Source organism: Oreochromis niloticus, linkage group LG13 (genome assembly GCF_001858045.2).
Source record: "Oreochromis niloticus isolate F11D_XX linkage group LG13, O_niloticus_UMD_NMBU, whole genome shotgun sequence".
Classification (NCBI taxonomy): domain Eukaryota; kingdom Metazoa; phylum Chordata; class Actinopteri; order Cichliformes; family Cichlidae; genus Oreochromis; species Oreochromis niloticus.
The window spans coordinates 10,356,550-10,383,831 of NC_031978.2; the positions used below are offsets into that span (position 1 = coordinate 10,356,550).

The 27,282-nt window shown below is 39.9% G+C and overlaps 2 protein-coding genes across 5 annotated transcripts; one reads left to right on the forward strand and one right to left on the reverse strand.

The window, feature by feature from the left end:
- Positions 1-509: 509 nt before the first annotated feature.
- Positions 510-12,005, reverse strand: synpo2la (synaptopodin 2-like a). Its single transcript, XM_005474382.4, has 4 exons — positions 10,997-12,005; positions 7,648-7,799; positions 6,702-7,414; positions 510-5,192 (listed from the first exon to the last, which is right to left on the reverse strand). Exons 1-4 carry the CDS (start codon positions 11,096-11,098, stop codon positions 2,557-2,559), a joined length of 3,603 nt encoding a protein of 1,200 aa, XP_005474439.1. The 5' UTR covers positions 11,099-12,005; the 3' UTR covers positions 510-2,556.
- si:dkey-174i8.1 (arylsulfatase I) lies at positions 10,953-25,758 on the forward strand. 4 transcript variants are annotated; one of them, XM_005474386.4, is made up of 6 exons: positions 10,967-11,072; positions 20,618-20,698; positions 21,542-21,596; positions 21,971-22,213; positions 22,751-23,083; positions 23,167-25,758. In XM_005474386.4, the coding sequence occupies exons 4-6, from the start codon at positions 21,999-22,001 to the stop codon at positions 24,239-24,241; spliced, it is 1,623 nt and encodes a 540-aa protein (XP_005474443.1). In that variant the 5' UTR covers positions 10,967-11,072; positions 20,618-20,698; positions 21,542-21,596; positions 21,971-21,998; the 3' UTR covers positions 24,242-25,758. The 4 variants fall into 4 exon arrangements, with proteins under 4 accessions (XP_005474444.1, XP_005474442.1, XP_005474445.1 ...); XM_005474387.4 differs by lacking the exons at positions 20,618-20,698; positions 21,542-21,596; positions 21,971-22,213 and adding an exon at positions 14,698-14,850 and having other exon boundaries at positions 10,953-11,072; XM_005474385.4 differs by lacking the exons at positions 20,618-20,698; positions 21,542-21,596 and having other exon boundaries at positions 10,953-11,072.
- Positions 25,759-27,282: the final 1,524 nt, after the last annotated feature.

Genomic DNA, 27,282 nt, shown 5'->3' on the forward strand with positions numbered 1-27,282 from the left:
TATGTCAAAAAGAAGCTAACTCAATCTCAAACAACCGCTTCAACATTTGTGTTTAAAATGAGAAAAAACCATTAGAAAATACAAAGAAGGGCATTTTGTATGTTATAAATTGTACTGACCAGCTATTTCTCCAATATGATGATATGATACTTAAAAGTTTAGCCCATACTGTAGTTTTTGAAGTTTCCTCCTGTGAAATATAGGATGAAACATCCAAGGTTTCAATGCTTATGTCTGTTAGTCTGTCACATTAAATTGATGGAGTTTTGTTACTCTAGGATATATCCCATAATATAGATGTGCAGAGCTGTTTATAGAAAAAAAAGAAGAAAGAAATTACACTTTGGCTTTAAATTGTGACATTTGGAGTGGTTGCACATTTGATCTACCTACAATTTTTAACAATGCTTAAATGTATTTTCCAGCCCTGAAAATTTAATGTGGCTAGCTCCAATGTTAGAATTTTGATCTTTATCCATACTTTAAGAACTCACAAAATATTCAGAAGGTAGAATTTTTCATGGCTTTATTAAATGTGATAAAGTTGTTGTACAAACAAAAATCAGCTGATTCTACTCAAGTTAAACACACTCACTGATTTTTCATAGAATGACCCAATAGGTTCCTTATGTAGAAATATAATTCATATTCTATTATATTATCTGAGTTACTATTTTTATTATTGAGCTACAAACTTATGTAATTCATAGAATTAGTCTGAAGTAAAAAAAAAAAAATTCTCTGCACTGGCAATTATTTTTTATCTTTTAATCCTTTTTTAATGTTTAAACTAATATACAGTTACATTTATTTCATTGCTCAGTTACAAGTAACATTTTTGCATGCTTTTTGTCATACATTAAAAGACTAACCAACAGAGGGCAGTATAAAATCAGACATGTCAGACAGCTGGAGAGCCTTTAAGTCTAATTTTATTCCTCTAAAAATATCTTGTCATCTGTCAGTATAAACTTCTTCTCAGCAATAATAACAAACATTTTTCACACTCATTATTTAATTCATGTACTTTCAGAAACTCACACTGTACACCTCAGCATATCTATATCTAAGATCTAGTTTTCTGTAATCATAACATAATGAAAACAAGAACAAGCTTGAAGAGAAACTGTATTTTAAAAAGGGTAAAAAATCCAAAAAAAAAAATTCTACCAAGAGTACCACAAATATAACACAACAGTCTTTCTGTGTTTCTTACTTGTTCCTTTAACATATCCAGTCATTGGAAGCACATATTTGTCAAACATATTTCTCCTTACGTTTTAACAGCACCCATTGTTATTTAGAACACAACAGCTAAACCTCTGTGCTTCTGTCCAACAAACTTCATGGCTCAAACTTTCCTGGTCATTCTAATTTAATTTCTAGAGGCTGTGCGGTATCAAACTAAGAGACAGAAGTCTTACTTTGATTGTGACCACTTCAGTGAAATGGCAACACCAGAACTGTGACCCCATTATTCCTAAATATGTCCTCGTTCCACAGCCACTCTCTTTCCATTAACCCCTTCAGAAGGGCCAGTGCTTCTCTGTCTATCTACTTCCCCTTGCATTCCCTCTGAATAAATTACAACTTTACAAAACAAAATACACATTTCTTCATCTGTGTTATTTGTTTAATAAAAGTTACGAATTTACATATAGTTGCAAAGTTCACACTGATTCTAAGGAGACTCTGGTGTGTCTAGGTGGTAAATGGAAGCAGTGATATCCAGTAACAAGTGTTCATTCAGTGACAGCCCAGGCACTTGTTGTATGTGACCTGGGCTAAAAAGATAGCATTTCTCTCTAGTTATAGTGAGTAGAGGTATCTGACTCATTGCAAGAGCAAACCTTGTCTTCACTTATAGATCCTAGTGAGCTGAGGTGTTTAAAAAACAGCCATGCACCATTTAAACACCCAGAAAAAAAGAGTTTACATGACTGAATAGGGCCAGTACTGTGAATTACATGTTATTAGATCCACCTACTCCAGTCTACATCACACAACATATAATTTTAGTGGTTTGAGCTTTGCTCATAATGGCATTCATTCATTCATTGTTCACTTTTCAGACATTTCAAGTTTCAAAGAATAATTCAGTACAGGCTCTGATTAGACGGGTTTTCCGCTAAATTAGTAGAAGAGATCTCCAGAAGCCTTACACAAACCTCCCCCAGGACAGGCATATGGTGGGCTATACAGTGTATGGCAATATAGTTTAACACTAGTGTGACTCATTTAATCTGTTAGCAGCAAAATAAATGTGATAAGCAGCACTTTGAGCAAAAAAAGATCTATTGTTCTCATTTAACTGAACTCACTTGTTTTTTATATTTCAATTTCATACTCAATTGCCATTTTATGTTACTTCAGCTAATTTTTGCAGCTGAGTCCTGATCTTTGCCCAAGAGTTTCCCAAAGCATAAAATATCTTTAACTCCATGTTTTTTCTATCAACCAATTAACAAAATTGTCAGATATATTTCTGTCCTTAATTAATTAGCCTTTTCATGAATATGAAGATGTCCAAGCACGGTACTGACTGCTTCATTGCCCTTAGATTGCCCCTGGCCTCCAGACACGGGGCTGAACACCTCCCTTGGTGGCTACAAAACGTGGTTTGGGTGCCTGTACTGGGTTGGACTTGAGTGGAGGCAGAGAGGCAAGGATGCTTAGCTCAGGAGCACTCTGGAACTGTTTGGCTGACTGGAGCCCAGTGGTATATGACACTGGAGCATAAGGTGTTGGGACTGCAGGGGGCACTGGGTTTGGAATGGGAGTGGCAGAAAATTTTGGAAGGTTGGGTGGTCCAGTTGGTTGGGACAGAGGTGAGGCTGGGGTTGGTATACTGTCTGGTGCTGTTGTCAAGGCAGAGACTGGAGTTGGAGTGAAGGTTTCAGGAGGTGGGGAGGTCATGCCAGAGTGAGTCAAACGTTCTCCAAGTGAAGTGGCTGAGCGTGGTGCGAGGACTTTGGGAGCGAGAGATGGACCAGACATAGGTGTAGGTGTGGAGAATCGTTTGACCTCATAGACACGGGCTGTTTTGAAAGGGATCTGCCTTGGTGAGGTCAAGGAGCTTCCTACCATTGGTGGTATGTAGTCACGCTGCTGGGCCTGGTAAGAAGGCATAGCTGCTAGATTAGCAGCGCTGCCCCCATAGTTAAACATGGCAGAATTGAGCTGATAGGGTTGCCTTCTCATGAAATCCAGTGCTTTGATGCCCTCTCTTGGAGAGCTTCCTCTACCCCTGTTGTCTGCCTTGTTTGTTTCTCTCTGAGGGCCAGTAGGGATAGATGGGGCCAAAAGTGGGTTGTACCCAATTGGGGGCGGTGCACGGACATTTGGGGAGTATTTCCATTGAGAAGGAAGTGAAGGATTGAGGGAGGAACCAAGGGGTTGTGCTGCACTGTGCATTGCCCCTTCCTTCTGGTAACTAGTCTCGGGTGGAGTGTCCACTACATACATACCCATACGGCTCTGCCTTTTCGCAAACAGTTGGGCCCCCTTACCTCCTGCTTGGAGAATCTGTGGAGCTTCGTGAACAACTCGTGGCTTAGGTGCCACTGGAGGAGGCACCTTTCCTATGCTAGCCTCATCGCTTCTTATTTCCTCAGAATCATCAAAGATATTCTCGTTGGGTGGTTGGCCATAGTTGTGTCGGCTGGATCTGTCATCCAGATTCTGCACCATAGACAACAGTTCAGGATTGGGGGATTTCTTTTTAACATCTGGCACATTGAACATTGGTTTGGGTTTCCCACTACGCCTTCGAGCCTCAAGCAAGATTCCTGTGCGACCTGTTGGACCAGGAACTGGGGTTGGAGCTACAGTTTCAGGCTGGGAGACCACTGACACTTGAGACAAAGGTGCAATTGAAGATTGCAGTGGTAGTTGAGCAACTGGTGTTTGAAGTGGAGACACTGGGAAAACTTGGTCAGCTGAGACAGGAATTTGGGATGTAGGTTGACCAGGGGCTAGAATCACTGGTACCTGTGTTGCTGGTGGTACTGATGGAACAGAGGCTGGAGTCACAGTTGGAAATGGAGCCTGATGAACAGTAGTCATTAGTGGTGTTGACTGCACACAAATAGAGAGGGATGGAGGGTGATAGGTAACAGGAGTTTCTGGCTTTGAGGCCAAGGAACTTTGAAGTATGGAAGATTGTGGCGAGATCACTGATGAAGTACCAGGGGATAGCTGTGAAGTTCCTGCTGTATTGTTAATGTCTAGTTCAGATGTAGTGGAAAATGCTGGTGGCACAACAGCTGTTGAGGCAGGACGCTGGGTTGTCTTTGTGACAGGTGGCCGGAACGTCACAGGGGCAGTTGCAGCCCGAATGCTGATAAAGCCAGGGGTAAAAGGACGTGCTGTCCTATTGAGAACATTACTCACAGGTAGTTCTGGCAATGATGTTTCGGCTGGTTGACCAGGACTGGTCAGAATGGTCACTGAGGCAGTAGCTGGTTTGGGTGCCACTGGTAGAGATGACTCCTCCATGCTAGCTGTGCTGACTGCAGAATAGGATAGGTCTCCATTACTCATTCCACGGGCTGCAACAGGAACTGGACCTAGGGCTTGTGATAGCATTGGTTGTGCGGATATAGGTCCAGGTAGTGTTATGTGCTGAGGTTGTAAGTTTGTTTGTACTTGTGGCTGTACTTCTTGTTGTGACTGATACATCTGGGGTATCTGAGGTTCCTCATGGACTTGGGATTGTGGAGGTACTTGAGGTTTTGCTGCTTCTACCTTCTTGGCATGCTCAGCAACCCTTTTTCTCTGTTGATCAAATAACTTGGCACCCTTGCCCACAGTGTCACTCAAACCTGGACTCGGAGCGTCCTCTGCTCCATCCCCACGACCTTCAGTGCCTGCTGTTGCCCTCTTTTCCAGCATATCCAGATAGTCGCTGTCCCAAGTTGGGTCAGGAAGTGATGAAAAACCTTCCTCATCAAACTCAGATTCACTGCCAGGAAGTACCCCATCCTCCTCTTGTGAGTCCTGACACCTGTCCTCATCAACACTACCAAAGCTAGTGAGTGTGTACTTCTTGGAGCGCTGCCTTCTCTTCTTGAACATTAACACACCTTTTGAGTGAGGATTAGGAGCATCTGTCAGAAGAGAGGCGATTGTTCTACACTTGGTTTTGGCTTCCTTTACTTGTTTGTCTTGCAGTGTATCCCCTCGGTTCAGTTCTGCAGGATATGAAAGTCAAAACTATTAGAAGTTTTTATGCAGTGGCATAATGTAAAGTAAATCTTAGGGTCAGAAAAGGAAAAGATTTAGCCTTTGAAAGAATGAACTCTGACATAAGCTTCTAAACCTGTCCTGTCTGCCTGTCCAACAGGCATCCATCTCTTAACTTGCCACAGTAGCACTTCCAGGAAAATTCCACACAAGCTTTGAGCTTATCACATTAGCTAAGGTGAAGGATAAATTTGCACATTATTAGGGTCATGTACTCTGACATCTAACTTTAATCAAAGTATTTGCAGGCTAATGGAAACTTTCATGTCATAGGTGACTGGAAGGAGAACTTCAAAAGGCATACATAACATATCCTTTAACTTGTTATGGTATTAAACAGATTATCATAGGCAACCTATTTCTATTACCCTGGTATAAATGCCACATGAAGGGGAATTTTGATTTGTTTAGGACATGGCTCTTAAGTAGGACATTAGAATGTCAGTGATGGCAAGGAGGAATTTCAAGAATCAATTAAGGATGATGGACAGAATGACAAGTTTTAGGAAAGACTGCTTAGTCATTTTCTGTGCTTTCATCACTATCGCATATTCTTAACCTTTCTTCAAAGATTGTGAAACTATTAAGTCAAGGTTAATGTAAGCACATCATTCTTAATTGATGCATTTTGAAAAGCATAAAAATTCATTTGCAATTTTAATAAGAACCAAAGTACATTATATTGAGAATAAATCACATATTATTGTTCTTTCAACATATAGTAAGAAAGAAAAAGTGAGAAAAGAGTAAAGGGGATGAGAGCAGCAAAGTATATTATCCTCGGTTTGCCACCTGATATCGAAAAGCAGTTTCTGCTGGTTTTCCAGGCTCCTAGGTTGATTGCTGGGGTTTTTACATAACTGGAGGAAAATACAATAAACCATAATGACTATGCCCTGTTTAACAGATTTGACACCCACCCACTTTGAGCTACAAACCTCAAAGAACACTTATGTGTGGCTAGTTTTGCTAATTGTCATATTAAACAAATCACTATGGACACATTAGTCTTTTTGATTAAGCTCGATTAAGCTTCATATCACGCTATTCCAACAGTATTGGTACAATTAATTTTGGTATCAGTGATGTTTCCAGAGTATCAATGGATATAAATAGCTAATGACCAGCCTTAAAACTCAGCTAGTGACTCTAGGATGATTGTAAACAGGTACCATATATAGATAAATACTGTAGTTCAAAAACTGATCTGTGTTAGCTCCCTAAAGTGCTGTGTTAAATCAATAACTGACCTCTCTTGAGGCACTGTTTAGAAAAAGGTAAGGTGATAGATGAGTGTATTTGTTTGATTTTTAATTTGTGGAGATAACCTAAAATCCTGAAATCATAATAGTATCATAATCATAAACTCCCCAAAATCATAATAGGTACTGATATTTATTTAACTTTTGCATGTGAGGCACAAGTTGATCCCAGTGGCCTTCTCCAGCTGTACTTACTGGCTTGCTTGGCCTTTTCCATGTAGGTTGTTGTAAGCTCATCATCAATGGGTTTATTCACAGGGCCCACCATGGGCACAAGCTGGTTACGGGAGCCAAGCATCAGAGCCTCCTTTGCCCTCTCAGGGGATACCAGTGGCACATTGGCAGGCTCTAAAAAGCCACTATCCTCCTCTTGCCCTGCATCCCGTGGCCCTTGGTCATCTGCTGAGGATATGATAGAGGAAGTCTCTGTTGATGTCTGAGAAGACCACATTCCTGGACCAGGAGGTTGGTAAATCACTTCCCTTCTAGCCACCCCTGGCAGACCTCCTCCTCCATTTCCCTCTCCACCATCCAATAAACGGGGGTAAACATGTGCATCTGGAGCACTGTCATAGCCACTCATTTCTGATGTCTCCCCACCCTCAGGAGAGGTTCGTCCTGTGGGTTTCCCAGTGTTGGAGTTGCTGGGGCTTCGGCGTTTCTGCCTGCGTTGTCTCTCGTAACCTGCCACATCTGCATCACTATCAGTTTCGCCATAGTAAGCCTCACTCCCAGGTGGCGATGTCAAGCCACTGGTTAGGGTGGAGCGGCTACGATGGACTTCACGGACAGGTGCATGGTGAGGGTGATTTGGTGACATAGCTCGCAGAGCAGCACGGTACTCTTTGTCTATTCGGGGAGATGGCGCTCGGGTCACAAGCACCACAGACTGAAAACCAGCAGGTGCCCTGAAAACAAATGCAAAGGGTAAAGTAATATTAATGTCAACGAGTACCTTTGAATGTGATATCATAGCTTAATTTTTTATATTTAGTATACGCTGTTTTCTTGTTTTTTAATTAATTTTAAATGCAGGGCAGCAAGTATCAAGTCAGTGCATTTTACACTTTTCTTTATCCATTACAATGAGCTGCTGATGCTTTAAGATTAGGAAGAGTTTACTTTCTTTTGTAATTCTGACCTTTTGACCCGGATGTGTAATATCCCAGGGGAACTGTCGATGAGGTTCATGGCCTGGGCATGGGAGAGTGTTGCACATGGCTGCTCATTGATGGAGATCAGCTCATCAGCCTCCCGCAACCCAGCCCTGCATGCCTTGCTGCGTTTGCGCACCTGCATATAGGCAAAACAAGTTAAAAGCTGAAATACTAAAAATCATTGAAAATCTGAGTTTTTGACTCGTTGTATGAAAAAATATTGTTTCAGTCATTTGGTACAAGTCCCCGATAACCTACAAGAAGAGACATCCAGGACTATTTAGAATAGAATAGAACAGAATACAATAGAATAGCCCTTTATTGTCATTGTACATGTACAATAAAATTTTATGTCTTAAGTCAGGTATAAAGGCCTTGCAAGCAGAAGTTTTTAATAAGAAAAGGATGAGAATAGACTTCCTTAGTAAACCTTCCTTAGTAAAAGGAAGTAAACTTCCTTTCTCTGTTTTAAATTAATAGTGATTACATGCTACCAACACAAAATCCCTTTACTGTAAAATAGCTGTTAAATATTTAGAGTGTGCAGCTGTTCATATCCTGCTGAATGATGCCATATTTACTTTTTATTGTTCCAGGATTTTATCAAATGAAACATAACTTGATGCCAAGTCTCAACCCTGCCACCTTACTTTGAAGGGCTGTACAAGTTGTATAGTACAGAGTTGTGATAATATTTTCCCTGAGGATGATCAGTGAAATACCAGCTTTTGTAACACTTTTGATTAGAAAATGAAAAAAACAACAGAGCTATGCTGCTGTCTTGGATTGGGTTGTGATAGTGACTGACAAAGACAGAGACCAGATTTTGCACTGACAGCTCGATCTTGCTGCAGACATATGCCACATATTACAGCTCGAGTGGAGCTCTCATACACACTTTAACAAGGAAATGCCAGCCAGAAGCCATCTTCATTTGGTGCTTTGCTATTTGTGCCCAAGGTCTGTCAGGACCGTGGCGTTTTGCCCACTCTAAACTGCCTCAGGTCTGTGCAAGCTATGTCGACATGTCACATAGTAAATCTAAAGCAGAGGCCTGAAGATGTTCCTATTTTTTAAGCTAAGAGTGCAGTCTTGATTACGCTCTACGAAGGCATATATGAAAGAAATTTTTAATATTAGAATTAGTAGACGGAGAAGCATTGCTTTGGTCACCTTAACTAGTTTTCTTTCCAGCTATTCTAGTTTCTCTGTAATTAAATCCCATGTCCCCATTTAGCTAAGCCTTTTAAAATGGTCCGTGCTTACTTGTGGCAGAGGATGTCAGTTATTCATTCACGCAGTCACTTTGTGGCCACAAATCATAACAGTTATAATAGCCTTACATGCGTGCACACATTCACCACATGGGGAAGTACAAAAATACACTTAAAGTCATATAAATAAACATAGAAGCATGCGCATGCTGTCTCAACGGCACAGACCCAGGACTGACACACCACCTCTTTTCAGTGCAGCCACACACTGCTCCACCTGTTTGGGATGATATAGTGTGAGACCTGACAAGATTACAGCTTCCTCCTCTCAGGGGTGAAGGAGCACATTGTTTTAGATGATCAGACAGAACCAGCTGTCCACCTTCGTAAAGGTGACTTGGTGTCCCGAGGCCAGCTTGTCTACATATTACTCTTCATAACTCAACAATGTAGAATCACTCGTGAAGAAATATTAAAAGTTTACTTAGACAATTTAAGCCAGTAACTCAACTGTGAAAGATAATGAGTTACAGTACAGGTATATATCAGTGCATTATACAAATAAGGATGCAAGATTTATTGCACAGAAGAACTGGCTATTAGTACCAGCCTTTTCAAAGATACTAACATTTGAAATTTTGGGGAAATGTGAAAAAACAGGATATAATACAATTTCCCTGACCTACTGTGCCAAGCAGATTCCTGTATTTTGTAATATGGAGATCATTTTTTAAAAGAGGGGGGAAAAAAGCTTCATTTGAATTAACACCATGCCATATGTGATGTCAGAACAGCAGCAATCCAGAGTAACAGATGTTAAACAATTAGTAATTCTTTTTGATGTGAACCTACAAGGAAGTGACGATTAGCAGCAAGACGATTAGTGCATGTTCAGAAATAGTGTATGAGGCTAATTTTTAAATACTGAGCTGAAACATACACCTTGGCTGACCTAGAGACCTGATGCTTCTCAGCTATAAATAGCCACCTTCAAAAGTACTTCTGCTCAGTCAACAATTATGGAAAGTATGTGTGGATGAATCTATTTTTCATATTATGCTAATATACATTCATAAAGTGTGTGCAATATAATGTGTTCAATACAAGCAAAGGTACATATTAAGTCAGAAAATAAAAAGAGAAGCTTATATCAGAGGTGCTATTTTTTATATACTTGGGAGCCAAATTAATCCTTTTATCCAGTATATGTTCCCCATCTCATATCATGCCACACTCTGAAATCCTAAATGGAGATCAAGACTGAAATTTGGACTGCTTCATTTCTGCCAAGTGTGGGTACCAAATTGTTGCCCATGAAGAATTTGCTTTTGGAGAGTAAAATGAGCTGAGTGACTCCATGTGAGAATTCTAAGGTTAAATATTTCCTTTACCATCAGTGGACTCCATGAAATATGAATATTTGACTAGTCTGCAATTCTCAAAAATGTAATAAAGATTTTTCTTAACATCATAAATATCATTGTGGCTTTAATATAACATACACCACACTGATTTCAAGATATAACCTGAGGTCACTACATTTTGCTTACTTGTATGTTTTTCACTCTTGTAATTTTACTTTACAATAAAAAACCAACTGAATGTATCCTTCAAGATTATCGGGTGTGGCCAGGTTAATTGAAGTGTTTCTTTAATGAAATTATGATGTCGTTCAGAGCTGTAGGGCACACTGTGGTCAGCAACAGAAAAAAATATTTTCTGCAAATGTTACTTGATTTCTGGGTTACTATCATTTGCTATAATGCTGAGTTTAACAGGCAAAGCAGTCAGAGGAAGATATGCAACAGGGTGGCCTAGCATTCCCACCTATCTGTACTTGAAGTTCAAAGTTCAGCCAATCAATCATCAGTACAACTCTGCATAAAAAAAAGTTCTCAAACAAGATCATGACTCATATTCAGGCCCCAAACCAACATTGAACACTGCCAATGTTCCTTTAAACTTTGTTCACAGCTCTACGAATCTCTACACAATAAAACTCTGTTGCTGTTTCCCTTCTGCTTGGTGACGCTATTGACTTTAACACTGTTTTGTTCTTTTCACTGTTGTCTTAGCAAACTGTGAAATACTGGCTTCTGTGCTGAGTGACTCGCCTTACCTTCGCTACCTGGAGTGGTTTCTGATGTTCCACGCCTCCCTGGAGACGAAACCCCCATGGCGCTCCACCAGACAATGTAATTATCACTTCCTCTGCAACCATTGTTCTTCTCTCTGGATCTTCTTTTTTATCTTTTCTTGTTTTTTGTAGTTATTTTCTTTTCTTCTAAGGTTTTTAATCATTCATCTGAGGGCCCCCCTCAGTGCTTTGGCCCCAGTCAGGGCCCCATCGGACAGCTCTGGCCTGCTCTTCGCCTAGTACACTGTCCGGGTGCTGACTTCCCTCTGAGCTCGCACTCACACCTGAACACACAAACATGCAAGCACACACACACACGCACACACACACACTTCTGTGTGCCCACCCATTCGCCGTGTGAGCCAACTACCATCGCCAAAGGAAAAAGAGAGGGAGAAGGAGAGAGAAATATGATGGGAGGGGGTCTGTGTCTGCTTACACAGAGGAATGCCTGCCCCAAATGAGGGAGGGGAGGGTCCAGCTCAACACTTGTCCTGTCACTCAGACCTGTGCCACTGGTGTTGCCGTCCTATTTCAAAAATAGGACAGCACCACCACCTTCAATGCCTTGCCTGCTCCTCTTCAGATCAATGCAAAGTTACCATTCAGAACATCTAAATGCCAGTGTTTCATATCTGGCATTTGAGGTCGGTAGTAACCTTTAGCAGAGTCACTCTCCCATCTCGTGGCAGCTTTGCCATGAGTGAAGACACCACTTATGATTAATTACTTTGATACATTTTTTTCTGCTGAGAAACATTATCCACGTAGACAGTAAGTGGAGATTGTGGTGCTGTCAGTCATTAGTGCATGCATACTGCCAGATTCTCTGGAAGCATGCAAGGCTGTCATCATAGAGTCTTTGGAAGAAATACTAATGCTCTGGATGAAGAATCTGCATTGCTACACTGAGATTTGACCAAAGTTTATCCACAAGAATTCACATTATTGACTGAATGACACATACAGAAGTATCACATGATCACATAATTGCTTAAAAAATAAAATGAAAATGTTGTTTTGCTAAAAGATTTTTGGAACAGTTTGTTGTTAACAAAATTAGAGGTAATATAACGCCTCTCTTTGCAGGCAGACATGCATCCCAACGCATGTTTACTTTTATGCACATCGATCGGTCACAACTGGATGCCACATTCATACACACAGCCAAACTCTTGGATATGTTGGCTGCTGCAGATAGTCTGAACAAAGACATTTCACACACAAACCAAGCTAAGAGACCGGACGTCTGAGAAGCTGTACCTTAGTGCACAGTGATGCTTTGTGCTAAACGCTGCTGTCACAAAGTGCCGTGAGTGGCACTCAGAAAATCCTGAATCAATTCGATTGTAGAAACATAACTCTACTCGGGGGGAAGTGCTTTTTACCAGATTTGGCTATGTAATGTTTATATCCAGTTTTTATGCTTTTTAAGCATTGGTGGTATGTTTGGTAATTATTAATACTCTAAGACTGGCCTAAAGCGACAGATGTCTTCATAGTGTTTTTTTGAACACTGAACACGAGCCACAAGATGAAACAATGACAAAAGGTTTGATTTTAAGTTAAGGATGATCCAGAGTAAACTTGCTCCCCTTTTTTTGCATTGCTTGTATCTTTTCTTAATTTCATGTCATTTTAATGATTTAATCTTAAACTTCATCTAATTAAAATAGATTGCATTAAAAGAAGTTCAGTGCATGTAAACTTGTTTAAATTATGTTGTATTGTCCTTTGGGGCACTGACAGACCTTTTAAACCTGTTGATGGAGGGTGACTGATCCTCTTGCAAGAAAGCCAACACTGCTATTATCAATGTGGTGGGAGGTTACCAATGATAGTTGCTCCCTTTGGCAGCCTTGCTCTGCAGCTGTTTCCAGACCTCAGGATAGTAACCAGGATCAGTCCTGGGTCAGCCACTGAGAAAAAAATGTCACACTGTCTTCCTAGAGCCAATGTCAGATCTAATAGAATACCACAGTTAAAGAAGGTACTGAACAAGCTGATACACCGTATTTTATTATTTTTATTTGACGCATTAGAACACTGGGAAAGTGTGGTATTAGTGGGACCTCTGAACCAACAGTTGGAAAGAGTAGTTGTGGTAATTGCTCCCCCTAGTGGTTAAAAGCAGGCTTGCTCTTAGCGTCCCTGAGTTTTTACATAATTTCACAGTTTTAACGGTAATTTCTGTCTCTTTTGAGGTTAAAAAAACAATATCGTTACATAATTTTAGATGTAACAGAGACATTTCTAATACCATCTTTCTGGAAAATAGAAATTCTCCAATCCATATGAATAAAAAAACCCCCCCACTAATACTGGTAATAATGTCAGGAAAAACTTGAAGGATCTCTGACTGTCTGAGAACTCAGACCATTTCCAGACACTCTCACAGATCAGTGAGAAATGTTCGAATACAAAAATACATTTGTGATATTCTATGACTGACTTGCACAGTTAAATAAACACAGTGTGTCTTTGCTGAGAGGGACTATGTCTCTGCTAAACTAAACAAAAACACTGCAGTGCGAATAGTTGTGGTTTCAGTTAGAAAACCTGCATAAGTCAGGAAGAGGTCTGCTCAGTCATTCTATCCAGGACAGGAGCTGGCTGCCTGGAAGCATGTTTTTTTTTTTCCCCTTTTTTGTGGACATGGGAGAATTTCTAAATGATGCAGTGTCTTTGTCCCGCTCATGTTCCCTTTGTTAGTTTGTGTGTGCCCATCTCTTCTTTCAACATTTCTTTCCACTTTTTTTATTGTTTACCTTTTCTAGCATTACACTTCAAAGAGCTGCAAACATTTTCTCTGTTCCCTGCAGCTTGTTTTTCTAATAAATAACTTCTCTGTTGGCCAACTTGCCTTGCCAAGAAGAATTTGATAGACAGATTGGTGGAGTAGCAGCAGACGCAGACTCTGCCCTTTAACTGTGGCATCTGTGCCAGGATGGCAGATACTGCCAACCAGTCACTGCCAGACCTTCGCCCCAGCTCAGATGGGGTGAAAATGAGATTGCCATTCTAATAAACATGTTGTAAACTGAGCTTTGTGTAATGTCAAAGCACAAGTGAACATTCTGGATGTGTTTTATACGGAAAATAAGAGATTAGTCTCTCTTAAGTAATGAATATTTAGACTGCTCAAAGAGACAAAAATGAAGGGGATAGCGTGTCATAGTGGCGGGAATACAAGCATTAAAAATTAAATTATCATTTTAAACCTTCTGCTTTCAGAAATTGATTTCTACAAAACAGCTTTAAAGAACAGACTGTGCTCACCATCATACCTTACCCTATCATTCAAGTTTTAAGAGTCTCATATTTTTAAAATCTCAAGTTAAAAAGCTGGAGATTCCCTGTGGTGCAGGAATAATTATATCATTCTTCAAATATCCTAATAAAATTTGTTCTTTGAATTAATTTGATTATTTAAGCATTGTGGTGAAGGCTGGGTCTGTCCTCTGTTATTTTGGTCAGCAGGCCGGTTTTATATACTGTATATATATCTTTGTCAGTTAAATTTACATCATTTTGAGGTCTATGTTAACTGCAAAGTCATTTTAGGTTGGATCTGTGACACTATTATAGGGATATCTTTTAACTGTATTGAAAAGATTTATTTTAACAATAATTTGTTGCTTTAATTGCAGCCACTTACTGACTCTTTTACTCTGTGCCTCTAGCTTTTTTTCCTATAATCCTGAACTCCTGACCCCAGTCTGTGACAGACTGCTGCATCTCTCCCAGGACTCCCACTGTCCTCAGAGAGATGACTCCTGTATCATCTGCTTCATAACACAGGTGGCCCCTCTTAACCTCCTTATGCTGTCACACCAGTGAGTCACCCAAACAAATACATACACACACATTCAATGTCACCCAAAATAACGGTGCAGACCATCTGTCCTAAAATATGTTATACAACAGATCACTCAAACTAAGCTCTGATTGGTCAGAAAATAATACTTCAGTTCACTGGTTGCTATGCAAACATGGACCTTTCTGTATAAGAACTTACTGTATTTCAGGTGGTTTTATCTTAAACCAACCACTAAATAAATAAACAGTCTTTACCATTAATGATGCTTTAATGTCCTCAGCGAACCTTATATTACTTATGTAATTGTACGGTACCTTAATTACTCCCATAATAACCAGGAAAAGTGCTTTTTTAAATGTTTAAAATGTAGTAAAAAGTTTAACAAAGCCGACAGTCTATGCCAATACTGAACTAAAGGTTAAAGTGAACAAGCTACATGTTACATACTCTCAGTGCAAATGTGTTGCTGGTATGTTTGCCATAATCACAATCGTTGATCAGCATATTAGTACTCTACAGTGTATGCTAATTAATAAAGACAAATTTTTTTATTCCACTTATGTCGAGGGAGAACATGACTGCCACTGCAATCATTGCATGTTCCATTCAATAGCTCTAAAGAAAAGTCGATACAAATGCCAACCTGCTGGTAGCAGGATTCATCATCTAGTGATATGATTATTTTTTACAAAATGCTGGTCAACCTGCAAAGCCTCAGCTCTTTGTAATCAGTCCAGCACTGAGAAAATTGAGTCTGGACCAAAGTGGTTAGGTGATGAATGTAGTGACATTCATATAGCACTTTGTTAGTTTTACTGATGACTTAAAGCAATATGAGTCACATTCATTCATATACTTTATTCTGTGCACCTGGCACATCTGTCTATCCCACACAGATGGAACTGGGAAATTTAGGATTTGGTTCTTGCAAAAGAACACTTCGACATCTGGACCATAGGAGCTCAGACTCAAACCACCGACCATGGTGGCTAGTGAGCAAGCCACTCTGTTTCCTCAGTCACAGTTCTGGACCTAACTGGAATAACTAAAGTGTCCTGAATATTTTGACCATGAACATCTTCATAGGATAAATGAAGTTGTGGGATAATGAGTTTAATGAATTGTTCTTTTTCACGTAGATTTATGTTGAATTAAGGCCTTAATGGCAGATAGTTTTTCAGTTACTTTACAAGACCGAACCTGTTTTAAACTCTGAGTAATCTGATAATTGCAGCTGCTTCCAGGAATAAATGCTTAGCCAAAAACCGCAACTACCTTATATTTAGATAAGCACGTCTTTCTCTTCCACAGCATGTCTTTTATCCTGTCTTCCTTCTCTCACCCCAACCGGTTGCTGGTTGCTCATATGGGGTCATATGATTGTTGGTTTTTTCTCTGTATGTATTATTGTAGGGTTTGCCTTACAATATTAAGCAGCTTGAGGCGACTGTTGTTGTGATTTGGTGCTGTTTAAATACAATTGAATTGAATTGAGTTGAAAGAAAGTCTGCATGCTTGTTTGCAATATTTTCAAGGAGTATGGCGCTTTGTAATTATTTATTTTCTTGTATCAGGTATGTATTATTTCTTTAATCCTCACGGTGGCACTCTCCACTGACTGTATCACCACACAGCTTGTGTAGCTCATTTTTGTTGAGTCAAAGCCAGCACTCATTCTCCTCGAGGGAAATGTCTGATAGGAGGGAAAGGTCCAGGCTTTAAAAAGGACGAGGAGGAGGACGCAGAAAAGTTTAACCAAAGTTTGTGAATCTGACATAAGGCCACCAGCATCCTCCATGTGGGTGGTTTGTTTGATGTGATGAGCCTGAGTAATCCTTCAACCCCTCAGCCTCTTCTTGTCAATCCATCACAGTGTAAGGTGAGGAGAATAGGGAGTGGATTGAGTTTCTGCTGGCTGCAAGATGATCCTTGAGTATTTGAGGAGCAGCAGAGCCAGGGTTTCTGTCAGTGTCACCTTCACGGCTGGTGGGAGTGACAGTGTTTGTGTGATATCTCAGAGACCATATCTGCCAGCTCCACTGGTGTACTGAAGAGGCAATGTTTTGATCACTTAGGTTTAGATGGCAAATTCTATGTTTATTTTGCTATGTGTGTCTCACTTTAGTGACAAGTTTTGATAGAAAACACCTTAAAACTGTATATGGCACAAAGCTTATGAGACAAAAGTTCAGTTATAATTATTAGCTGCTATTGCAGTAAGTTAGCCCTCAACTTTGGTCCAGACTGATATATATTTTGAGTACAATGAAGGATGGAGCCTACTGTCATATTTAATTTTTCATGTAGCACCACCATAAGGTTGACACTGTTATCTTTTACTGAAATGCATTGGATTGCCAATAAATTTGGTACAGATATCCATGGTGCCCTGGGTTTGAACCGTAACATTAATAACTGCTTTTTCTGTAGCGCCAGCAGCTATAGTCAAACTTTTCACTTATTCTTGATTTATCATGTGAAATATTAAATTGCTTCTCATGCTGAGGTTTATTACAGACATCCATGCTGCCATCAGGATATTGGCAATAACTTTGATGCCCATCTGGCTTCCTCTAATTTTATCAACTGGTGAAGGCTTCAGATTGTTTAATACTTTGTTTTATGATCAGCCCACTCACTAATGTCAGTAAGTTACTTTGTGAGATGCCTCAAAGTGAAGTGATTTCCCAAGGACCAGCTAAAGCTGGGGATTGAACCTTCAAACTCTGCTTGGTTGTAGAATATGACCCACTCTATTGTCCGGTCGAGGAAGTAGAGTGGTCATAAATTTCAAGGAAAGAACATAGCACATATATATGATATGTTAGCATTTGGTTAATGTTATGTGTCTGGCAATAACATTACTCACCCATGATTTAAGAAAAGACTATATATAAAAGACAGATAGATCCAGTTATAACTCTATTTTGTTTGTGGACTTGTGGTTCAAAGCTTTAAGTTCTGTATTTTGGCCATTGCTGTCTTGGTTCTTTAAATCTGGATTTCTCAGTTGAAGACACTACACACTCCTACAGTAGTGATTCTTCAATTGTAAGACAGCAAATCTTAAAGCATGGCTTGCTTTATTGTTTATTTTCCTCTAGAGAGGATCATAATGTACAAGAATGTGCACCCTGCTTGAATAAAGACAACTTAAAGCTAGAAAAAGACATCATAAACTAAACTGTTTATGATCCCTTTTGCTAGTTTATTTAATCAAGGCTGCATTCAGAATTACAAATATATAATAAAAATCAGAAACTTAAATTTGCACCTAATAATATACCAAGTCTATACTATTCCCAGAGAAATATATTTTAATACATTGTATCATTTACTTACATAAATTGTTTGCAAGCACAGAACACTATAAATATCCAACTCAGTATACAGAGCTGTACTGACATGGCTGGACAGCGGCTGGGGAACTGAGAGCTAACCTCAAAAATTTTTCAGTTAGTGTTGTAAATAAAAAAGTTTTTAATTTGCCAGAAATAATAATTTCTTTCTTTTTTTTCAAATTTGCAAATCTTAAAACAGGTCAGATTAGGAAACATGACTCATATAAACATGTCTTTAACTTGCAACTACCTCAATGGAGGTGATACGTAATGAGCTAAGTAGCACATCCAAAAAGACACATATTGGAATACATTCAAAGTTATGTAGAACATATCTGAGTATCTAGTTTAAAGACACTCAGTTGATTTGCATCTGAAATTATAGGATTTCAGATGCAAAACAAATGAAAATATTTTTTTAATACAGCTGGACTTTTTTCCTAAAACATTTTACTTGTGCCCTGTGTTAAATCACTTAGTATTACCTTTAGTATTAGACCCAGAGGCCAAGGCAGTCTTTGCTTTTAGCTCTAGTTTGATCTCCACTAACACCACAGAGAATTATATGGCTCAGCTGCTAAACAAGCAGAGATTGTTTGCCAGACTAAAGCAAAACTTCGTAACTGGTAGCTTGTAGTCAGCTGCTAGCTAAATCAATTTCAGCTGTTTTGAAAGTGCCAGTGCCAGGATGCCACACCTGATTTTCATGTTATGTGGACTAAACATAATCCTGTGATAACTTGATAAAAATAGCTTTCTAGTTGTTGTTGTTTTTGCACTGCAGCAGTGCTAGTAACCGAGTTTTAAATCATAATTCAGACCCATCAAAATGCAAAATTGTGAGTTGTAGTTCTGATTGCATCTGCAGATTTTAGAGAGCCAACGTTCCATTTTTTTAATATGTCATCTGTAAGTTTCATTTACATGATTTGCCCTTCACTTGCACTGACGTCATTCTACTGAACCACAAATGAGTGTATATATTGGATTGTGGATTTGAAATACAATAAAGAGTCTCAAGTGCGTAACTTTTAATATAGAAGGCTCTCTATGTTGGATGATGACTTCAAAATGAAAGTCATATTCAGACAGAGTTACACACATACACACATTTCCTCACCTTAGATCCAGCTTAAGAGTGTCTCCAGCTCAAGTGAGTCACTTATTCGTCGTCATGAATAAATCACAGCAACTCCTACTCCCTTCTACCCTGCACCACTGCCTTTTCCAAAACACACCCGCATGCAAACACACACTGGTAAAACACACACTGGGTTTGCATGGTTTGCTTGTTTTACCTACACACCGAATTCCCCAGTACTGTCATTCAGAAAAGGATTTTTCCCCTCACTTAGACATTATTCTTGACAATGTGAGTCCTGAAAAAGTAAAAGCACCACCTATAAACTGAGCCTTTTTGTAGATTAATGTTTGTTTTATTTTCGTCTTTCATCATTGTGGGTCTTTAAAATGCACTTCTGCAGCCCACATAGTATGTCGAAAAGAATCTATAACAGCAGTTTTTGATAGCACCATGTCTTTTTGTCTCCTCAGACAGCTGAGGAAAGAGTACAATCCCTTACTATCTACTCCTCAAGAAGACATTTGTCACTTTCCATTTTTACAGCCCCTTCTCCTTCTCGTCTCCCTCCTCTTAGTGGTAGAACAGAGTTCATGTCGTCCTGCATTTCCCCGAAACAAACTGATGGCTACACCCAGAGACCTCGACGTACACACACACGAGACAAAGTGACTGCTCCTTTTATGCCACTTTGTTTATCTTGTACTCTTAGACGCTGAAGCTTTTTCTGCCCACTGCTTTTCCTCCCCCCCCCCCCCTCCCCCCTCTCCCCCTCTTCTTTCCTGTACCCCTCTTGACACTTTAACTTTATAATATATACTCCTTTGTTTACATGTTCACATTTCCCACTAATCATTTCATCATTCTTAGTGAAAGATGATACTGAGGTAAGAATGAGGAAAGAATCTCCCCAGTGGATGCTTCACTTTCAGCGTGGGTAAAAAGCCTGTGAAATTACATAAGTTGGCCTCCATACGTTAGGAAATGGACTCGTATGTGAGGCATTGATTTTCTCTCAGCATTGTGGGGTGCAGATGCCAGTGAGGTGAGCACAGTGGTCGATAAATATTCTCATCACAATTCCGGAAGCTTTCCGTTGGCCGGATAGGTTTCGATGCCATAGCAGAGGCAGTAACTGTTAACAGGTATTAAATGAGCTGCGCCAATCAATGAAAGAAAAATTAAAGAGGCTAAAGGATTTGTAGTGTAATTAGGGATAAACAGCACAGAAAATAATCTAAATATTGGCTGGAAAGTTTTAATATAAGTTTGGGAACATCAGAGTAGTTCAACAATAAGGGTCACCCACTGTAGTGAAACGAATAATGTTCATTTCTTCTCCGATAATGAATTTTTTGCAGGGTTTATGTCCAAAAGATGGGTTACAAAGTGGCTTGCAGCTGCACAACAACTGTGGCCAGGCCAAAGCAGCTGAAACGGAGGTAATAGATGTTTGACTCTTTGCACCTGCTTTTGATAGATTAGCTCGCTGCCAGCTCAGTACAGCACAAGCCAGAAGGATGTTGCTGTTTATTAAAGAAAAAAAACACAGAGCTTTTATAGTGAAGTCATTTTACAGTCCAGCACTGGTAACCAAGTGTTTTCCCGGCATGGCTCTACCTGAAGGAAAGAAAAGTATTTAAGTGTCAAAATTTGAATTTCGGGTCAAGAAAGTGCATCGTATGTTTTGCATTCTGTGTAAATCTTCCGTGTTCCTGCTGTCAAAACACAAGTTCATGTACTTTTTTTCACAGACTTGTGAAAAGACATCTTGTATGTGCGTGACATAGAGCAGCTTGAGTTGGCTAAGGCTGCTTGCAGGATTCACTTTATTAATGATTCTTCTGATCCAGTACACGTCCTCATTTGACAGTCTTATAAGTTAAACCCCTGTATAAAAAGTCAGAATTAGTGTCACTCTTTTTTCTTTCTTTTTTTTTTGCTGCTGTTCCTGTTTCATCACCAGTATGGCTAGATATAGCCCAAGCTATCCTCTTATAAAAGTGCCACCTCGTCACAGTAAACCAAATTGTTGTACAGTTCTTACTCTCATTTTTTTTAATCTTTCCGAAAATCTTTTTTTTTTACTATTGCTTAAACTCTTGGTTGTTTGACATAGTTACCACTGAACATCTGTTAGGTTTATGGTTTGTACCTTTAATATTACCTTAATGTAGTTTTGCTGTAAGTATGAAAATCATGATTTGAAAGCTAAGAACACCATCTCTGTCTACTTTGTCTGAGTAGTATATTTGCCTCTGTTTCCTTTCCCAACATCTTCCCAGCAATCTTATAGCACAGCTGAAGCTACTTAGGAATCTAGCGAGGCACTGTAAAAAGGTAAACCTCTCTGTCTCTCTCTCAAACTCTCACCTCTGCCAGTTTCTTGCACCTCTTGGAGACACACTTTTTTCTCCACCCACCACAGAAGCTGGCACCAGTTCAGCTCCAGCTTACAAAACCAAGAATAAGCCCCAGAAAAAGAGAGCAGCCCATACTTAATGGATAGATAAGACTTTTGGACAAGCTCTTTGAGACCACAGATCTGCCTGTTCTGCAAATGTGATCTGGCTGGAGATTTATTAACTGCAGACTCAGCAGAAATACGAAGAAAAAAATCAGCTTTGAGTAAATATTAGTTACAAGGCATTTCTCGAGATGAGGGGAAGAAGCTCTTCGTTTATTCTTATGATTGGTGCGACCTTGTTCTTTAGCCTTGCCTGTCAGGATGAAGACACGTTTATGGAAAGTGTGAAAACAGAGGAGGTTGAAAAGCCCAGGCCACCTCACTTTATCTTCATTATGGTGGACGACCAGGGCTATGGAGACATTGGTTACCACGGCTCAGACATCCACACTCCAGTATTGGACCGGCTGGCAGCAGAGGGGGTTAAACTGGAAAATTATTATGTCCAACCTATCTGTTCACCCTCTCGCAGTCAACTCATGACAGGGCGGTGAGTTTCCTCGTTGATTATTCAGGCAGTATAATTATTCATTTACAGCTTCTGTTTGCAGCTGAAGTAATCAATCATATCATCAACAGGCTTTTTGTCTTGTGGTAATGAAGTACCATCTGTGTTTATATCAAGGAGCAAAGAGATTGTTTGCCTTCTGAAATCCACTTTATTGGAATTTTGATTGATCATGTTGGCTATAAAAGGAGATGTGATTCTTTTTATTGACTTTATATCTCTTAGCTCTTACTACATTACAACTAAGGTGTTTTGCTGAAGTATATGATATCATATATATATATATATATATATATATATAAATATAGAGAGAGACAGAGGGAGACAGGGAGAGAGAGAGTATCATATATAAACTAAGACTTTAAAAATACCCCACCTTCACTACAATGGTGTGTAGCAGTCTATGAGTATCCAAAGGTGCAATACTGGTTACACAACCCTTCCCAGTATTGTTTCATAATATATGTAGCAATATACTGTAACATCTTTTCTCACACTCTCCCTACTCAATTTTGCCAGCTACCAAATTCACACTGGACTTCAGCATTCAATCATCCGCCCACGTCAACCGCTGTGCCTGCCCCCTGATAGTCCCACCCTGCCAGAGCGTCTGGCTGAAGCTGGATACGCCACACACATGGTGGGTAAGTGGCACCTGGGCTTCTGCAGGCCAAGCTGCTTGCCAACAGGACGTGGCTTTCAGAGTTTCCTGGGCACATTGACTGGCAGTGGAGATCATTTCTCCTATCAGAGCTGTGACGGGGCAGAGGCTTGTGGATTTGACCTGCATGATGGAGACAGGCCTGCCTGGGAGATGGCTGGGAACTACTCCACTCTCCTCTACATAGACAGGTAAGTATCCTGGTAAATGTAAAAAAAGATCCTACAAAAATACAGTCATTAAATTCTTTTAAATCTTCCATTTGTACAACCAGAGTGAAGCAGATCTTGAAGAGACACGACCCACATACACCACTCTTCCTCTATCTCTCCCTTCAGGCCGCCCATACACCGTTGCAGGTACCAGACCATTTTCTTCACCTTTATGATTCCCATCGCAATCGTCTCAGGCGTCATTATGCTGCCATGCTGAGCTGCCTGGACAGCGGGGTTGCACAAGTGGTCCAGGAACTAAAGACTCAAGGGCTCTATGAAAACTCTGTACTCATCTACTCTTCTGATAACGGTGGGCAGCCACTCTCTGGGGGAAGCAACTGGCCACTGAGAGGTGGCAAAGGAACCTACTGGGAAGGGGGCATTCGGGCTGTGGGCTTTGTCCACAGCCCACTTCTAAAGAAGAAAGGTATAGTAAGCAGAGCACTGATTCATGTCTCTGACTGGTATCCTACTTTACTGGGGCTTGCTGGAGCCCAGCAGTCCCACCATGGCCTTGATGGTCATGATGTTTGGGGAAGCATCAGTGAAGGTCTTCCCTGTCCTCGCACTGAAATTCTTTTCAACATTGACCCAGTTTCTAGGAAAGCTGGGGAACCATATGACAAGGCATTGATACTCAGTGGCTTTGGGATTTGGGACACAGCCGTGAGGGCAGCATTGAGGGCTGGTGACTGGAAGTTGTTGACAGGAAATGTGGGTGATGGGGACTGGATACCACCACAAGCACTTCCTGGTGGTCCAGAACGTTGGAAGAAACTTGAGAAGAGACGCAATAAGCTGGGGAAGTCAGTGTGGCTTTTTAATGTCAGTGCAGACCCGTACGAGAGATATGATTTGGCAGAAACTCGTCCAGAGGTAGTAAAACATCTGATGACCAGGCTGGCAGAGTACAACCAGACAGCTGTGATGGCCAGGAATCCACCAGATGATCCGATGGCTGACCCAGAGCTCCATGGAGGGGCATGGAGCCCCTGGCTGGGGCTGGAGGGGGATAATGAAAAGGAGGAGAGCAGTAAAGAAAAGATGATAAAGATTAGGCACTGCAAATTATCTAAGTTAAAAGCCCTCTTCAAAAAGGTGGGATCACGCCTGCAGAGGAAGACCTTATTCTAAATGTTTCTTCTAGTAGCATTAACTGTGCCAAAGGTTTTCTGTTTTCTAAGGACCACAATCATAGATGGAATAAGTTATCTATCAAATGTTCCTCTCCTCTTTTCAGTTCAGTTCAGTTCCCTTTTAATTATATAGGACAAATTCACAGTAGTCACCTGAGTATTCTGAGTATAACATAAGGTAAAGACCCTACAATAGTTTCGGAAAATAGAAAAAAATAGAGTACAAACATTGGTCATTTGAGGGCTATTTGATCTGAAAGTGTCTTCCCCTTAAAGTATACTTAGTGTGGGAATGAAAAATAGAAAAAATATAGACAAGCAGATATGCACACGGGCCAGATAGACTAGACAGACCTACAGTCAAATACTGAAGGTCGGCAGATAAACAGGCAGCCTGAAAGACAAAGCAGACAGGACTGTGTGGCTGGCTGAGCAAGCTGACTCACTCGCTGTCCTGCGGCCAAACTGCAGCAGAGAGACTGTGGGTCATCGTAGGACTGCTTAGGGAGCAATGTGCGTGTCACTGTGCATGTATGCCTGCATTCATGAACAGTTCGATTATTAGACATAGAGATGGAGTGCGTGCATGTGGAAGTGAGGCCTGTGGTGACCTCTCAATGTCTCATCTCTTAATCATCTGAGAGGACCCTTTAAGGATGCCACAAAAACACCCACAGGGCTTGTTTTTGTCAAATGTCACCTTGTTCTTTTGTTCTTAAGGGTTATACAGATTCTCTTCTGCTTATAGTATACCCCCATGCCTTTGAAAGACCTTACCCCCACACAGTGTCCTGTCCCTGCAGCAAACAAACCAACAAAGACTCCATAGCTGTTGCTTTTCTAGACTTTTAAATGTCACTTAAACACATCATTTTTTGAGTCTTTTAAATACGTTGACTTGAATTTCATTGTTTCAATAAAATCTTGAATAAAGAAGAAAAACAAGAAAAAATGCTGCAGGGATACTGCAGATTAATTGTTTCTTGCATCTTAGTTGTGCTCACATCCAAACCTTAAAAATTAATCTATCACTAAGCATAAAATTCAATATGTGTGTTTAATTTATACATGAACATTTACTAGACCTGTTATTTAAATTTCAATGTATATGTATCTATTTTTTTTTCTCAGTTATTGCCAAACTGAATCATACTGTCTTAGAAATGAAGCCAACCCCAAATGTGGGCAGAAAAGCTATTTTTCACGTCCATGTGATGCTTGTTATGGCTGTTCTGTGAAAAACATATTTGTCATTACAAACACTCTGTATCTTTATGCTTGTATTATGTGGAAGACTGAAGATGATTATCAGTAAAAAAATGAATTTGTAAAACCTTAGATTATGAATCTTTTTCAAAATTCTTGCTTTCCGTGTGGACTCTGCAGTATGGTAAAGATGGTGGTTCTTGAGCTTAAGGGCAGTACTTCCTGCTGGGGCATGAAGCAGTTGCATGTGAGTAATTGGATGCAAATTGGAACTGCTGTGATTTAATATAATAAATGCAAGTAAAACAAGCAAGTGAAAATTCCACTTGAATTCTTTGTGTTATTGTTAATGGCTGATAAAAAAAATTCAGGGATGTAGGTTGTGAACTCAAGGAGAACATAACAGAAAAGCTGTTAGCTAAGGTTGGGAAAAGATGATGGTTAAATATAATGATTGAAAAATAATAATATTCTTTTTAACCCCCTTTTTACTGAAAATAGTCAAACTTAGTAGCATAATGTTTGCTGAACTCTTGCTTTAAAAATAATATGTGGTGTATAATGAGTGAAGCTTTGTCTTTTATATTCACTTTGTGCTGCCTGTATGCAATCCAGAGAGTGTTAAATCTGATATAGGCAATATGATTTTGGTATCAGTGGACAAAAAAATTCATAATAACCATTTAGCATATTGGGAATCCAGAGGGAGCTGTGACCTTAACCTCTTCTGGTTTTCTGGACTCTAAATTTCGACTAAGAGACAGGAGATTTATGGAAATCAGAGATCTTTTAAGTCCATATCAGTTGAGCAATAAGCAAGAAAGTCTTCATAAAATGTAAAATTAGCCACTTTGCAGTGTTTTAAGCATAAGGCTTTCTCCTGAGAAAATGAGGTTTAGCGCATAAAATCAATATTTTCTTTTTCAGACCAAATGAGGGCAAGTGGCAGATGTTTGCCTTTGGCATCTTTTTGCTGAAATCTTTATATTATTTTCAGTTTTCAGTCATGTTTTGGCTCATTTTAGAAAAGATGATAATTCTAGTAAAAATACCAGGTAAAAAATCTTTCAAAAATGTTACTCTGGTCCTACTGTACAGAAACTTCCTGGCAGAAAGTGCCTCTCCAGTATGTAAAAGACGTGAAAAAGACACTCTGCCGTCTTTTAATTCTAAGGTTTCATGTTAGAAAAATCATGTGTTCCTTAGCATGGCTTAAAATTTCTTGATGCAAGCTCAAACATCTGGGTAAGGAAATCCCAAAAAGTAGCGCTTTCAGTGGGAGAAATGTTTCGTTCATCCAAGTCGCACAGTCAGCCTCAGCTGACTGCAGGTTTCCCCAAGCTTAGCCACGGCCATTGATCAATGGCCACTGATCAGTGATAAGTAGTTGTTGATCAGTGGTGATGACAAATTGCATATTAATGATGAAGAAACTGACCTAACAGCCCCGTGTTCATCAGTGGTGCTAGTTTCAGTCATTATGCAAATGTTCTGTTTCAGTGGGTGGGGAAACCTGCAGTCAGCTGAGACTGAAGAAATGTGAAAAACTACATTAAAAGTACATTCTTATTGATTTCATAGAGATTAAGAGGGTAGGTAAAAGGCAGGTGTTGCTTAACAAATGCACGTGATTAACTGATCGTCAGCATCAGCAGATATGACCTCCTCTGTAAAAGCCGAAATCTTGCAGTTTGGTCATCTTGAGCATTCAGGTGTGTTTTAACAAAATGTTAAGGAGGAACGACTTCATCACTGGTCTTAGAGAAACTGTCGTTCTTTCTGAGAAGGGTTATAAGGCTATTTTCCAATAAAACAAAGATGATTCACAAGTGG